Source organism: Hakea prostrata, chromosome 4 (genome assembly GCF_041222555.1).
Source record: "Hakea prostrata isolate BN-2017 chromosome 4, UWA_Hpros_2, whole genome shotgun sequence".
Classification (NCBI taxonomy): domain Eukaryota; kingdom Viridiplantae; phylum Streptophyta; class Magnoliopsida; order Proteales; family Proteaceae; genus Hakea; species Hakea prostrata.
In genome coordinates this window covers 4,769,836-4,784,145 of record NC_142603.1, presented here as the reverse complement: position 1 = coordinate 4,784,145, position 14,310 = coordinate 4,769,836, and the positions used below count along the sequence as shown (strand labels likewise).

Sequence of the window (14,310 nt, the reverse complement as noted above, 5' to 3'; positions counted from 1 at the left end):
CATACATGTAATTTATGGCATTTACTCCAACGAACTAAACACATAATTCCCCTGTCAGTTCATTATGATTAAATAATCAGTTGATTAATGGTCAATTAATCAAAGGCTTTAAGAACAAAAGTAAATACTCATTCAATGAGAATGATACTCAAAATTATTATATATTGATGAATTAAAGAATGAAATTTCAAAATTAGGCTACATATGATTGTCAGAAAAATAAAATTAGTTCATTTTAAAAATTAAAAATATCACAAGAAGTAGAAAGCATTGAGAGAGGGGAAAAAAATCTTATTTTGAAGTCTTCTTTCTTCTACTTTCCGTCTTCTAAAAACTTGTCCAAAAAAAACCCATGACTTCTCTCTAAAACCTGCGATTTTTCTCTATTTTCTTCCCTTCCCTTTTCTCTCTCTTGGTCCCTATTTAATCCTCTTACTCACATCAATCACTTTCCTAGAAGTAAATAAAATCTCCCAAATCCTCTTTCCTCTGTATCTCTTACTACTAATCAGAAACCATTTAACTAGTCAGTCAATGAAGGTTATTTTCATTGAAGTAGAAGGACGAACTTCACAAGTGAAGAGAGATTGGTCTTGGTTCGATCCTACTGAAGAATGTTGTCAATACAACATTCAATGAATTGAGATTCTCATCGTCGAAATGGGAAAGAAGGGAAACTAGTTCTTGACATCTCTTAAGATTTGGGAAAGAAGTCATTGAAATTTCGCTGGTTGTGCATGTTACTACCATCAGTTGTTTGTGCATGTTATTGTTGTTTGCCGTTTGATCGTGTTATTGCTATCCATGCATGTATCGACCACTGAAATAACCAGCAATAGAACAACCAGAGATAGAAGAGATGAGTGTCTCACCACCACCAAGCGGTTATCCACGTGTCAACTATCTGTCACCTTTATCCATCAGCTGGAGTAGTTGCAAACCTATGATATATCTCAACCTCTAAGGAATGAGTATTGGATACCGTTATATGTGGTTATCTTCAATTATCCCATGTAATTATATCTTATTTGTTAATTACGAGTACATATGTCTATATGGTAGAACCTTATATGCTTAGTGTTTATCATGTACCTAGGGTGTATAATTGCTTTGTAGACATTTTGACAAGGAAGGCTTAGTCTATATCGTGTATGACTATTTGGCCAAATTCCATTACCAGGCTGTTGGGTATCTATGGCCCCAGGTGTTTAACACGATTCTTTAATATAATATTCTATTTACTAAAAAAAAAAAAACCCTACAAATCTCCCAACAAGTCTCTTTGTATTAGTCCATCTACTTGGAGAATTTCTCTAAGATTTGGTGCTTTGACTTTGGTTTCCATCTTTTGCTTCAAAAATTAATTCTAAAAAAAATAAAAATATGAAAAGGCAAAGTAAGTCAAATAAATACTAAAAATTTTACAAAATCTGGACCAAAAATCAATTAATTAGTAGATATAAAATCTACTCAGCCACTGACATTTTCGTCATCCTATGGTACGGTGAGGAATCTGGACCACCTCTCTTGTCTGAGTCCCTTTAAAGGAAGAGCGCTAAAGTCTGTTTGGTCTACTTTTGCTTCTTCTCCCTTTCATTCAATGTCCTCTAGTTTCCACTTTTCCCTTAGACTATTTCAAAGCCCGAGCCGAATCGATATTGGCCCAATATGGAGAATTTTCTCTTCCACTAAAGCCCACCCTCTGGCCCATACCATATAGCATAAAGCCCAAGGCACTGTAAGTCCAGTCCATGATCACCTTTCTTGAATTTTAAAATCCTGCAAAGAAAAAACACGAAAAAAGCTCTAGAATCTTCATTTTTTTTTCCATTTTTAATTCTTTTCGATAACGGGCATTAATTTAAAACTTGTAAACTTGCGAGCTTGCAAAAGAATTCAACAAAGGCGAGTGAGGTCAGTGATGAGCGTTCCTAGCATCACTATGTGCCTACGTTGCCCCTCTTCCAATTCTCAAATGATATATCATTGATATCATCAAAAGAAGGAACCACCTATAAAAACTGGCATTCTCAACTCATTGAGTCACAATTCTATCTGTATTCTCTAGTTTGCTAATCTTGTAGCTTATCTGAACGTGATAACTGAAAAAGATGGCGGATGAGGTAACTCTGTTGAACACCTGGCCCAGCCCCTTTGGGGTGCGGGTGAAAATCGCCTTGGCCGAGAAAGGGATTGAATACGAGTACAAAGAGGAAAACTTGCAAGACAAGAGTCCTCTACTTCTGAAGATGAACCCTGTTCATGAGAAGATCCCAGTTTTGATCCATAACGGGAAACCCATCTGCGAATCTCTAGTCATTGTTCAATACATTGACGAAGTTTGGAACCAGATTTCTCCTTTGCTGCCATCGGATCCTTACCAACGAACTCATGCCAGGTTTTGGGCTGACTTCGTGGACAAGAAGGTTAGACTACCTTTCATGTCACTCTCTTCACGTTAAGTTTGATGCCTTTCAAAAAGGAAAGATGAAAATCACTGAACCATGCATCTCTAAGATTAAATTTTGATTTTGTAGGTACTTGACTCTGGGAGGAGGACTATCATGACAAAAGATGGGAAAGAAGCAGGAAAGGAGTTGATAGAATGCTTGAAATTGTTAGAAGGAGAACTTGGAGAGAAGCCTTATTTTGGGGGAGACCAGTTTGGCTATGTGGATTTGAGCCTCATCCCTTTTTGCAGTTCCTTTTACAGCTTCGAGACATTTGGGGGCCTAAATATAGAAGCTGATTGTCCAAAGCTTATTACTTGGGTTAAAAGGTGCTTGGAGAAGGAGAGTGTATCCAAGTCCCTTGTAGATCAACAAGAGGCACACCACTACTTTCAGCAGATGAGGAAAGAAATTCGGAATTGAGTAGAGAGCAGGCATAAGAGGAAAGCACGTCTGAAGGGCCCCATCTCTCAGTTTTACTTCGGTAGCTTTTGCTGGTAGCTTTGCTGGAATAAAAGACACATTTCTTGTGTGTTTGTTTCTTTTTTTCTTTTTTTCTTTTGGATTTGGAAGCATTGCAATAAGATATTAGTGCTTGATAAGTTGTTTGTACTTTCTAGCTGATTGAGCAGTGACGGATGTTATAGTATAATTTATACATTTGTTATTCAATGATCAAGTGCAAGCGACCCCCTCCCAAAAAAAAAAAAAAAATTTCAAGAGCTTCCCCATCTTGACCTCCGATGGAAAGTTGAAGTTCTCAAAAGTCTTCCACGGTGATTGGAGAATCAAGGTTCGATTTTTCAGAATACCACTGTCTGGCAAAATCGGAGAAACAACAAATTTTGACAAAAAAATCAGATGAAATTTCGCCTTTGTAAGGTCAGTCCATCATCTGGAATCAAAATACAGTTTCATATCTAAAACTAGAAATGGAGATTCGGAATACGAAAAGCTAGGTTAGGCCGTTGGGGTTTTCAAAAAGTGTTAATTTTTGTGAGAATAGGTCAAAACTGAAACTGGTAAAACTAATGAGTCCCACTAATAGTAATATACACTCCTTCCCACCCTCGAAAAGCCACGATATAATCATATAAAGACGTGCACATCACACGTGACGTCATATGATGTAGATCTAAAAAATATTGCGATATTTTGTGAGAAATTGTAAAATCTATGATATATTGCCAAATTTTTTTGTAAATCTAATTTCAAAGCCGAACCGACGAAATATCGCTGAAGCCATGTTTCGGCGATATTTTGCCGATATTTTCCTCCGTGCGGAGAATAGAGCGAAGGTGTTCAGAGTCCACGAATTCTAGTGGAACTTCCACTGCTTCATCCTTGGGCCTAAGTATAAACATGGCGACTGAGATGCTCATTGTTGCCTCTTTGCATTGCACGTGGGCCTAACTAACACAGGTCTACAATTGTGGGAGTGATAAGATTTTTATGTTATAAAAAACATCTTGGTTCCCCACCACACACACTTGGGTTTGCTTAATGAAGGATTCCAAGAGAATAAGAAGCTATGGAAGATTCAAGAAACTGAGAATGTGAAAGCTAGTGGATCGACTGCAAACGGAAGGATGAGGTATGAGATTTTTATCATTCCATTCAATCATTATATCCCATTCTATTCTTATATGGAATCGATTTAAGGTTCAAGTAACCCAAGGTTTGCCCCCGACACGATTGGTTGCAAGCATATAGTGGCAAGTGGCAACGTCCCAGGAGGTTGACAAGAAGGGTACCCTCCATGGATTCCACACCAATGAAGATACCAGCTTTGTTTGTCTCTTCCAGGCCACAAACATTTTTGTCTTCTTGCAGTACGATGAACAATCTAGAGTCTCTGTGCACAATGATCCCCCCCACAACCCGCGGAACAACAACCCCCTTAGAGCCACAAATATTTTATACTTCTATGAGAGAGAACAATCAAGATTGTCGGCGCCCTTTTTTGGGCCGGCCCACTTTTCGTGTTCTTGTAGTACGATGAACAATCTATCCTGTGATGGATTAACTCAAAACAATCAAAATTGATCCTGGAGTTTTACAAAATACTTTTTCAAACAGTCCGTTGTCCCATTAAACATGATGGTAATGGGACAATCATTAATATTGAAATCGCATTGAATCCTATTATCAAATCATTCTCTTAATCGACCAACTTATTTTGCATATTAAAAAAAAAAAACATTACGTCATTCTTACGAATCATCAATTTCTTAATTCACAGCATACATCAATTCAAAACTTATCTCACCAATACTAACAAATTAAATTAATAAATAAAATTTTGATCCACCTATTCCTAACTTTGTGTTGAATGAATATCTCAATTTTTTTTATTATCGTTTTCATTCGGATTGAATTGTTTATATCGTTTTCAGTCTAAATGTCTCATGACACATCAATCCAAAATGGGTTATTATAAATCGGAAAGTGAGGAAGGGATTTTGGGCGCCCCGGGGAACAAGGGAGCACACGCCCGCGGCGGCCCCAACGCAACCGGGAAGCAGATGCCACGGCACCGAAGGAACGAGCCGGAGGCGAGCCAGCCGCCCACGGGCCCACCCCCCCGGGGCGGGAGCCCCAAGCCAACCCGGCCCCGCCCGGCGCGGGCAGCCCCCCGCCGCGCCCGCGGTCAAGAATCTTCATTCATGCAGAGTCACAAAAAATTCGATATTTACCACCGTCCGCAGCAACCAGGCAATTTCCTATTAAGGGAAAACTTGCAAAAGAAGCCGCCTTTTTTTATTTTGGTCAGTAATGAGCATTCGTTGCGTTGCACGTTGCCGTTGCCCCTCAACCAAGTCTCCAATGGTATCATCAAAGGAAGGAAATACCTATAAAATCTGGTACTCTCTAGTCTCAACTCATCTAATCACATCTCGATCTCTCTGTATTTTCTAATTTGCTAATCTTGTATCTTATCTGAATCTGATCACTAAAAGATGGCGGATGAGCATGTAATTCTGTTGCACACCTCGCCCAGCGCCTACGGGGTGAGGGTGGAAATCGCCTTGGCCGAGAAAGGGATCGAGTACGAGTGCAAGGAGCAGAACTTGCTAGACAAGAGTCCTCTACTTCTGAAGATGAACCCTGTTCATAAGAAGATCCCAGTTTTGATTCATAACGGGAAACCCATTTGCGAATCTCTAGTCATTGTTCAGTACATTGATGAAGTTTGGAACAAGACTTCTCCTTTGCTGCCCTCGGATCCTTACCAGCGAGCTCAAGCTAGGTTTTGGGCTGATTTCGTGGACAAGAAGGTTAGACTACTTCCCTATCACTTGTCAATTTTTTGACCATTCATGTCACTCAGGTCATATTAAGTTTAATGTCTTTCAAAAAGGGAATATGAAAATCACTGAACCATGCATCTCTAATATTAAATTTTGATCTTGTAGGTAATTGACTGTGCAACGAGGATTATCATGACAAAAGATGGGAAAGAAGCAGGACAGGAGTTGATAGAGTGCTTGAAATTGTTGGAAGGAGAACTTGGAGAGAAGCCTTACTTTGGGGGAGAACAGTTTGGCTATGTGGATTTGAGCCTCATCCCTTTATACAGTTTTTTTTATAGCTTCGAGACATTTGGGAGCCTTAGTATAGAAGCTGATTGTCCAAAACTTATTGCTTGGGGTAAAAGGTGCTTGGAGAAGGAGAGTGTATCCAAGTCCGTTGTAGATCAACAAGAGGCATACCACCACTTTCAGCAGACGAGGAAGAAATTCGGAGTTGAGTAGAGCAGACATTAAGAGGAAAGCACGTCTGAAGGACCTATCTCTCAGTTTTACTTTATTAGCTTTGCTGGAATAAAAGACACCTTTCTTGTGTGTTTGTTTCATTTTTTTTCTTTTTCTTTTGGATTTGGATCCATTGCATTAAGAGATTAGTGCTTGATAAGTTGTTTGTACTTTTTAGCTGATTGAGCAGTGACGGATGCTATAGTATATTTATACCTTTGTCATTCATTGATCAAGTGCAAGAGTACGTGTGAGGCAGAGCTGAAACAGAGCCGAGTTGAGCACCCCAAAAACTATTAGATAGGCCGGTTCTAATTCGATTACAGGTTTCCAGACCAAAATTAACAACCCTAGTTGAAAGCAAAGAGCAACAAAGGATTTATCAGATTTTATACAAGAATGTGTTCATTTGCTACTTGACTGATCAAGCATTTCAAGAATGATCTGGATTACCGGGAAAGGGTACTTAAGCCAACCTATCTGAAGCCAGGTGCCAATAAAGATGGGAATTGGTAAAGTATTATTAAACCATATAGAGGATCAATCTTGAGAGGTGTTATAAATTCCAAGCATTGTGGAAGAATTCCATGCAAAAGCTTGTGGAGGTGTTAGGACTTAAGAGTTATACAGAGTAGTAAATCATCTTCAAAAGCTAACCACGAGAGAGTGTTCAACTCCTCATAGTTCCCATTTTCTCTTTTCTTCTTTCTTCCCATACATATGCATTGACAAGAAACAACCAACAGTTGCAAAGTGGAATCCACAGCAGTGAAATTTGATCTTAGGTGTAGCGGATAGCTTATTTTATTAATAAATTCTAGCTAGTAGAACTTTAGAAGGTGAAAGTTTCCCAAACTTATCAGGGACCAGCAGGGTTAAGGCGTACATGTTCAAGAACTTCCCCAGCTCGACCTCCAGTGGAAAGTCGGAGTTTTCGAAGATCTTCCACGGTGATTGGGGAATAGAGGCGAGGGTGTTCAGAATCCACGAATTGCGGTGGAGCCTCCACTGCTTCATCCTTGGGCCCAAGTACAAACATGGCGATTGAGGTGCGGATTGTTGCCTCTTTGCATTGCACTCGGTGCTTCACATTGTAGAATCTGCCATTACTCCACAGCTTCTCATAGAAATCAAAAAGAAAAGAAATTCAAACTTTAGTGACATTCATTCTATCAAAAGCAACTTATCAAAAGAGAACTCGAACAGATAGAGCGATAGAGCGATTGGATACAGTCATACAGCGGCAATGTCTCCGAGGTTGACGAGGAGGGTTTCCGCCATGGGTTCCACAGCAACAAATGCACCAACTTTATCCATCACTTCCAAGCCACCGACATTTTCGTCTTCCTGAAGAACAGTTAGGAATCCGGTATCCGTGTGCATAATGACCCCAGTGGAGCCTACCGTTTCCGGTGTGAAGTTGTACCTGTTTATCCTGAACTGGCATGGCCATTCCTTGGTGAACTCGCAGTCTAATCCCATTCCCTCTGCTATTTTCTTCGTTATCTCCAAGCCCAACTCGTTCATCGAACGGGAATACGACAGTACAGTTTCTCTGCCAAGATAACTTATTGATTAGAACAGGGAATTCTAATCTAAATCAATGGTAAGGGTAAACGCTTGGATTCATAAATACCAACTTGTTGGTTGGAACATGGAAAACCCAAATGCTCAACTAGAAAAAATTCCATGGTGAACCCAGAAAGTAAGATATTAACAAGTAAAATTACATGTTTTGCGCGGGGGGGGGGTGTTGTAGAGAATGAAGTCAACGCCAAAAATAGCTATCTAAAGCTCATCGATTGAGCTGAAATGAAGTGAGGAAGCAACAAGAGAGGGAGAGGGAGAGGGTACCTTTGTTGAGGAGAAGTGGCCAACTGAGTACAGAAGGTTTCTACGGCTTGGGGAGAGGCGATGTCGTACAAACCAAATGCTTCGTAGAATGGGTTTTCCTCGGAAGGTGGCCAGTAGCCGATGCCGGAGACGACATCGTTGTTCCTGCGTTTGATCTCCATGGGGAGGTCGAAGAGTGATCTGATCACCGATTTCATTTCCGATAATAGCAAAGAAGGGATCTTGTGATTGACGATCCTGAAACATCCCCATTCCTCGCACGCTCTTAGAAGCGCCTGAGACTGCTCCGGGAAGTCCTCCAGATCAATTACAGGGATTGCCATTTCACAAACACCACACTCTCTCTCAGACAAGTTCCTCAGTTTCTTCCTTCTGTTCGATTCTCTGATTTCGATCGACTCGTTTTGCTACTCTTTAAAGCTCTCGTCGTCGACTCGTCGCCCGACCATTTTTTTGGGCAAAAATCGACATTGGACCTTGAGCCGTGAAACTTTGTGCCTTCTTTTTCTACATTCCCATGTGAGCTTTTAGATCAGGTGTCTACTTTGTGCGTTTTTTTTTTTGTTTTTTTTTGACATTCCATTCCATGTGAGCTTTTAGATGAGGTTGTCGTGCACGCACCGTCTAATGTCTACCCCCTTTCCCCGAGAAACAAAGAAAAAAAAAACCCCCCCCCCCCCCGGTTCGCTACCCCAGCGAACCGGCAAGCGAACGAAATCCGCCGAAACCGCCCCTCGCCAACTTTTTTAAATTTCAAATAAACCTGCAGCGGTGCGATTACCCATGTAATATAAATATAAAATTGATAAAATAAACCTGCAGCGGTGCGATTACCCATGTAATATAAATATAAAATTGATAAAATAAACCTGCAGCGGTGCGATTACCCATGTAATATAAATATAAAATTGATAAAAATAATATAAAAAATAATTACAAAAGGGGTGAGGATTCATGTAATAAATGCAAAGTTGAAAAGTACAAAAATAATATAAAAGTTCTTACAAAAAGTACAAAACGTCATTCAATCATATAAATGTATAATATAATAATATTATTTAAACGAAAATTTGCTTTTAACTCTCTCTCTTTCCCACCTTTCATCGTCTCTAACATCTCCGGCCACCTCTGCAATAATATTTTTCCCTTTGCAAGCTTTCACTCTCTCATTTTCTCTATTTTTTCTCACGGCGACGCACAGTCGGAGACTGCCGGCGGCGATAATCAGCGAAATCTAACTCATCTCGTTTCGGAGCAACTTTTCGGTTCGCTGATTAACGAAACTGGCGAATTTCGCCGATATTTCGGCGAAATTCGCCGAAATTTCCTTCCATGCGTAGAATCCTCTTACACTTTTCAACGAATAAAATGGATAGAAACGAAAGTATCAATTAACCACTCAAACCGTAAGACTGCAAGAACAGATGGATCCTCTTGTCCACTATGGTTCTGCGTCTTCGAAAATTCTAAGTATCATAATTGATAAAACCCAGGCATAAGAGATCTGTTAAATGCCTTTCATGGAGTTCTCTCTGCTAGCTTGTTCGATCTTGACATCAGGCTCAAAAGCCATTGATATTTGATCGGCTTATGCCCGACTTTGTTAAAACTACAATGGATGAAAATGCAAATTATACTGACATCCCAAAATAAAAAATCCACTAAATTACTGTTTTATTTTAAATTTAATATTTTGATAAAGTTTTTTTTTTAATTAAAAAAATAAACAGTAATTTAACGATTTTCAGTGACAAATAGAACTAATGTGTCCAATAAAAATTCAATTTTGAAGTGTATATTTTTCAAACATAAAGTGAAGTGTCAGTGTAATACATTGAAACATGTGGATAAGGAGCATTATATGCTGTGGTGAAAAATATTATCTCTTTATTAAAGCGCAAGGGATGCATTCAGACGGGATGCAAATAAAACTGGTGATTCAATGTCAAAAAATCATCATTGATTTTAGGTGTTTTTGGATGTTCTATCAATATGTCCTTCCAGAATTGAAGGAATCTCAAGTTGATTGTAACTAGTATCTCTATAGTTTTTTCTTTGGGTCTTTGACCTCTTATTGTACCCCAAAAAAATGTCTTTTTTTTTTTAAAATAGAAACAGACTTTGCCTTTTTAACTCTCAAAGGACTCTAAATCTATTACTTGAAATTTTTATTAATTTTTTATTATTTGAGCCACCCTTTAGTTTTAAATGATGAAAATTCCATAGTAACTACGAAGACTCAGTTGTCAATTTCTATTGGCTTGAGGGGATCTTCATCTTTAGCTTGCAAAAGACCCACACTCCCACAAGGAGGTCGTGGGTTTGCACTCACTCGGCATCACATATATAAGTAAACATTTAATTTCTGCATTAATATAAAAAGCTACCTTAAGGATATAATCATGGCTAGTCCGATAAACCCCAGATCAAGAAGAAGAAAGAAGAAAAAAAGAGAAAAAAAAAGCTTGCAAATTATATTGATTTCTAAAGTTGGAAGTATGGAACAGATTTGATACCATTGTCTAAAAGTTCCTACAAAGTGACTCCTATGTGGTTGTTGTGTAAAACCTCAGCACACCCCATGGATTTTCCACCAAACAAGGCATGCTTTGAGCAACTTCCTATTTGCTATTTTTACAAGTATCCTCTGCTTGCTGCTCTCTTGCCTTGTAAGATATGTTTTTGGGTTCAACACTTCAACTCATGATAAGATATTTATTTTTAGTTTTTGGCTAAGACTCATGATAAGAATCTTGCGATACTCAGCAGAGGTCGTGATTCACTTTCATACCTGCTGATAGGGGTATATCCGTATATGGTATGAAAAATATCTATTCAAGACCATCATACAATAACCGTGTAAAATTTATTTTTGTGAAACCGTTTCCACACCTCTAATGGTACAGGTACAATATGATACGATACCGATTTTTCTAAACATTACAAAAAATAATCATGTTGGCATGAACTCAAAAGATACAAGTGGTATACCAAAGAAAATGATAATCTAGATATCATATGAAAATACTACTTGCTACTGAACAAAATACATTTCAGAGGGTACTTCACTATTTGGCCGGTTAGAATGTAGTCAGGGTTTATATTTACACAATTCGTCGGCTGGTTAAGATGCATTTCATGATCCCAAGGTACTATTCTATTTATTAATTTTGAACCCAAAAAAAATATATATATTCTATTTATTAACCTGTGCACGACTCCTCAAACCATATGCATATATTGCGTGTTGTGGGAAAAGCTTCCAATAAGGTTCTCCCCAACTACAATTGAAGTGCTTATTTCTGTCAGAAAGGATACCTACAAAGCTTTGCACCACCAATTCCATGATTTGCGATCTGAATTTCTATGTCGAAATCCTGTTACAAAATAAGATAAAACACAAGAGCATACTATCAATATCATACAAGTGCATGTAAATCACTGTACTATAATGTAAATCCCTCCATCCACATAGACAGAAATTTTTTCTACTTTTACATGGTTGGATTAATTCTCAAAGCAAGATTTTCTATATTTTTTTAGTAAATTAGTTGAAGTGGTGATTAGTGGTGTCAAGTTCTATTGTAGCTAAAAATGATAATCTTGGTTTGAGATTGGATATGTGTTAAAAATCTAACTATGGGATTCAAAAATTTCCTCTACATGTGGATAGAAACTCATAAAGATAAAGATCTTTATAGTGCATGTAACCAATTGTAATTCAATATAACCATATTAACGGATAAACTCGTGGGATGCTGAGAGATGCATGTAGGCAATTGATGTAAGAGAAGGGTACAGAAAATATAAGTATTTGGAAAGAACTTAGATTGATGGAAAGCTATTAAATTTCTACCACTAAAAGAAGTCCATGGACTGCATGTGAACTCCATTGCCCCAATGTACATCCTTTGCCTTGGGGTCTTCCCTGATTATTTGAAGAGGCACATCTAAAGGCGGTGGTCTCTGCATGTAGTTGGTGCAGTTAGAAGACAATTTTAGCTAAATACATCATAAAACCACCTAAATCAAGACCGAGCGTAACCAAATTTACTGTGCAAGCTCTAGAAGTGACGAAAACAACCAGAACCATCTTTGAAAGGCAAAATGAATACATATTTGTATTGAAAAAGGTGTGAAAATTACCATGCAGCGAATAAGGGGCCAATTAATTCCACTGAAGAAAGGATGCTGTTTGATTTCAATGGAACCATTTGTTGTTCCTAAACGCTTTGCTGGATCTCTATGCATTAATCCATTTATCAGTTGTCTAGCTGCAAGGCTTACCTACACAAGCATAGAGTTCGATCTAGGAAATGAGACATAAAAACAGATTCTATTATGAAAAACCACAATGCAAAATTACCACTTGGGAAAACTCCAATCCACAGTAAAACCATAAAGTGAAAAGACTTAATTTGTGTCAATGAAAATTCACATCTAATTGTTTCTTCAGTACATCTTACGGGTCACATGCAGATTTTCTAAATAACATAGATGAAACTAGTTTTTCTCAAATTCAAGGAATATAGCCAAATGGATGCTTGGTTGTTACCGGAATGCTCTTGGGAAATGTAAGATCCTTGTGCAGGACGTTGGCAAATGTTTTTTGCCTATTCTTTCCCCTGAAAGGTGTACGGCCATAAAGCATCTCATACAACAAAATACCTGCATTTTTAAATGCAAATGAATGGTAAAGCCCACAAAACATTGACTGGTGAGTTATAAGAGAAAGACACAACACAAAGGTATTCTTAAACAGAGGTATATGCCAAGTATATGGAAGAAAATGGGTAGGTCCAAACTGTCAATTTGAGTAGGAAACCTCAGTAGTGTAAGGTTCCCTCGCCTGAGGTGGTAGCAGGCCATCATGTGAATCGTGATTTTCCATTTGCAAATACTGGCCATTGATTTCCCTTGGATATTATCAGAAAAGTGTAACAAGAGTAAACAGGCGAACCCATTTCAGGCTACCGGTGTCTCAGTTGCCGCATGTACAAGTAATGCATCAACTGGAGTTTAAAACCATCCCAACTCACTGAAAAATGTCACCTTTATAAAAGATATCAGGCCATTAGATTGCTGATGGACCATCAACCATTGAACCAAACAACCAAGTTACAGGTGAATACATTTCAAGGCCTTGAATCATTGACCGGTCAATGAACTAAAAACCCGTCAATCAAATCTTCAACATGATACTAATGAAATCACAATATGCTTACCAAGAGCCCACCAATCAACAGCACTACTATGGCCTGCTCCTGTAATAATTTCCTGAAATCATAATTCCATATGAGAATTCTCAAAAAAGTACAAACAACTATTAGTGTAATATAAGTGCATCAGGCTACAAAATCATGTAAATGAACACCACAAAAGATGTAGAGTTTGGAATGGCAGGAATCACACACCCTATTAAAGATAAGAAGTAAATTAAAAAAGAATTGAAGTCAACAGTTTAGTCAAAGGTAACCTTTTCTGAAAAATATCAGATTTGGCAACAGTTGACACACCAATAGACTAACCAAACCCCAAAAAAACCACAATGTTTCAACTGCGCATCCCCAGCTTGCATACTTTCTCAGTGGAAAAATAAAAGACTCGCTCCAGCCATGATCTCATTAACTAAAACCCGTGTACCAGGCTGAACCCACATAAACTTATACAGGAAGAGTTAACAGAAAAAATAAAAATGGAAGGCATAACCCGATTCTTAACGCTATGTTAACATAAACCAACAAGGAAACAAAAAGAAAATAGGACTGGACTTATAGAATCCTGATCCAGCCTGACACTAGAACATGTATCCAAAGTTATGCTCCATGGTGTTCCATGGATAGTGTAGCATGGGAAAGAGTTTAGTTTTTATGCTTATTTATTTCATATTATAATCAATAATTATCAAGCCTTCAAGGAGACCATGGTATTTAAGGTCTTTCCTGAACACATTGGTGATAAGGCAGCCACAAGGTGGCTGTCTTGTCGAACAAGGAGTTTTTAGTGTTCTTTTATTTTATATGATCATTTCATGGCACAAATAGAAAATAAAAAATATAACAATATTTAAATGATTATACCAACCCAAGAAATTCAATAAAGAAACAATCAATAAATTATTTCCCAAATTGTACTTCTTTTTTTGGATTGACATGTTTCAGTCAAAGCCTTTGTCCCTTAGACTGTGCGATGCTATCAAACTCACCCACAATGGACATGGATCTTTTAGGTCATCACAGCAGTTGAATGAG

At 38.2% G+C, this 14,310-nt stretch overlaps 3 protein-coding genes and 1 pseudogene across 7 annotated transcripts in view; 2 read left to right on the top strand and 2 right to left on the bottom strand.

The window, feature by feature from the left end:
• The first annotated feature begins 2,070 nt into the window (after positions 1-2,070).
• LOC149017259 (putative glutathione S-transferase) lies at positions 2,071-2,877 on the top strand (annotated as a pseudogene). The gene is made up of 2 exons (XR_016173159.1): positions 2,071-2,426; positions 2,538-2,877. The product of XR_016173159.1 is annotated as a putative glutathione S-transferase (transcript).
• Positions 2,878-5,227: 2,350 nt separating this feature from the next.
• On the top strand, positions 5,228-6,412 carry LOC149017258 (putative glutathione S-transferase). Of its 2 annotated transcripts, XM_089151588.1 has the most exons (3): positions 5,228-5,314; positions 5,411-5,728; positions 5,867-6,412. In XM_089151588.1, exons 2-3 carry the CDS (start codon positions 5,411-5,413, stop codon positions 6,203-6,205), a joined length of 657 nt encoding a protein of 218 aa, XP_089007714.1. In that variant the 5' UTR covers positions 5,228-5,314; the 3' UTR covers positions 6,206-6,412. The 2 variants fall into 2 exon arrangements, with proteins under 2 accessions (XP_089007714.1, XP_089007713.1); XM_089151587.1 differs by lacking the exon at positions 5,228-5,314 and having other exon boundaries at positions 5,331-5,728.
• Positions 6,393-8,661, bottom strand: LOC149017257 (2-oxoglutarate-dependent dioxygenase DAO-like). Its single transcript, XM_089151586.1, has 3 exons — positions 8,060-8,661; positions 7,445-7,760; positions 6,393-7,322 (listed from the first exon to the last, which is right to left on the bottom strand). Exons 1-3 carry the CDS (start codon positions 8,380-8,382, stop codon positions 7,065-7,067), a joined length of 897 nt encoding a protein of 298 aa, XP_089007712.1. The 5' UTR covers positions 8,383-8,661; the 3' UTR covers positions 6,393-7,064.
• Positions 8,662-10,528: 1,867 nt separating this feature from the next.
• Positions 10,529-14,310, bottom strand: part of LOC149017256 (phototropin-2-like) — a 33,041-nt gene continuing 29,259 nt past the window's right edge. For all 3 annotated transcript variants that reach the window (XM_089151583.1, XM_089151584.1, XM_089151585.1), the window contains exons 20-24: positions 13,285-13,336; positions 12,615-12,727; positions 12,206-12,346; positions 11,916-12,025; positions 10,529-11,436 (exon numbers count right to left, since the gene is read on the bottom strand). In XM_089151583.1, coding sequence (XP_089007709.1) covers positions 11,918-12,025; positions 12,206-12,346; positions 12,615-12,727; positions 13,285-13,336 — 414 coding nt within the window. In that variant the 3' untranslated portion in view covers positions 10,529-11,436; positions 11,916-11,917. The remainder of the gene's footprint in view (positions 11,437-11,915; positions 12,026-12,205; positions 12,347-12,614; positions 12,728-13,284; positions 13,337-14,310) is intronic.

Excerpts from the sequence above, each read along its gene's own strand:
- LOC149017257 (XM_089151586.1), bottom strand. The coding sequence starts at position 8,382 with ATGGCAATCCCTGTAATTGATCTGGAGGACTTCCCGGAGCAGTCTCAG. Across the intron at positions 7,761-8,059 it reads GCCACTTCTCCTCAACAAAG|AGAAACTGTACTGTCGTATT; the intron begins GTACCCTCTCCC and ends TTATCTTGGCAG. Across the intron at positions 7,323-7,444 it reads ACCTCGGAGACATTGCCGCT|CTGTGGAGTAATGGCAGATT; the intron begins GTATGACTGTAT and ends TTCTATGAGAAG.
- LOC149017258 (XM_089151588.1), top strand. The coding sequence starts at position 5,411 with ATGGCGGATGAGCATGTAATTCTGTTGCACACCTCGCCCAGCGCCTAC. Across the intron at positions 5,729-5,866 it reads CTGATTTCGTGGACAAGAAG|GTAATTGACTGTGCAACGAG; the intron begins GTTAGACTACTT and ends TTGATCTTGTAG.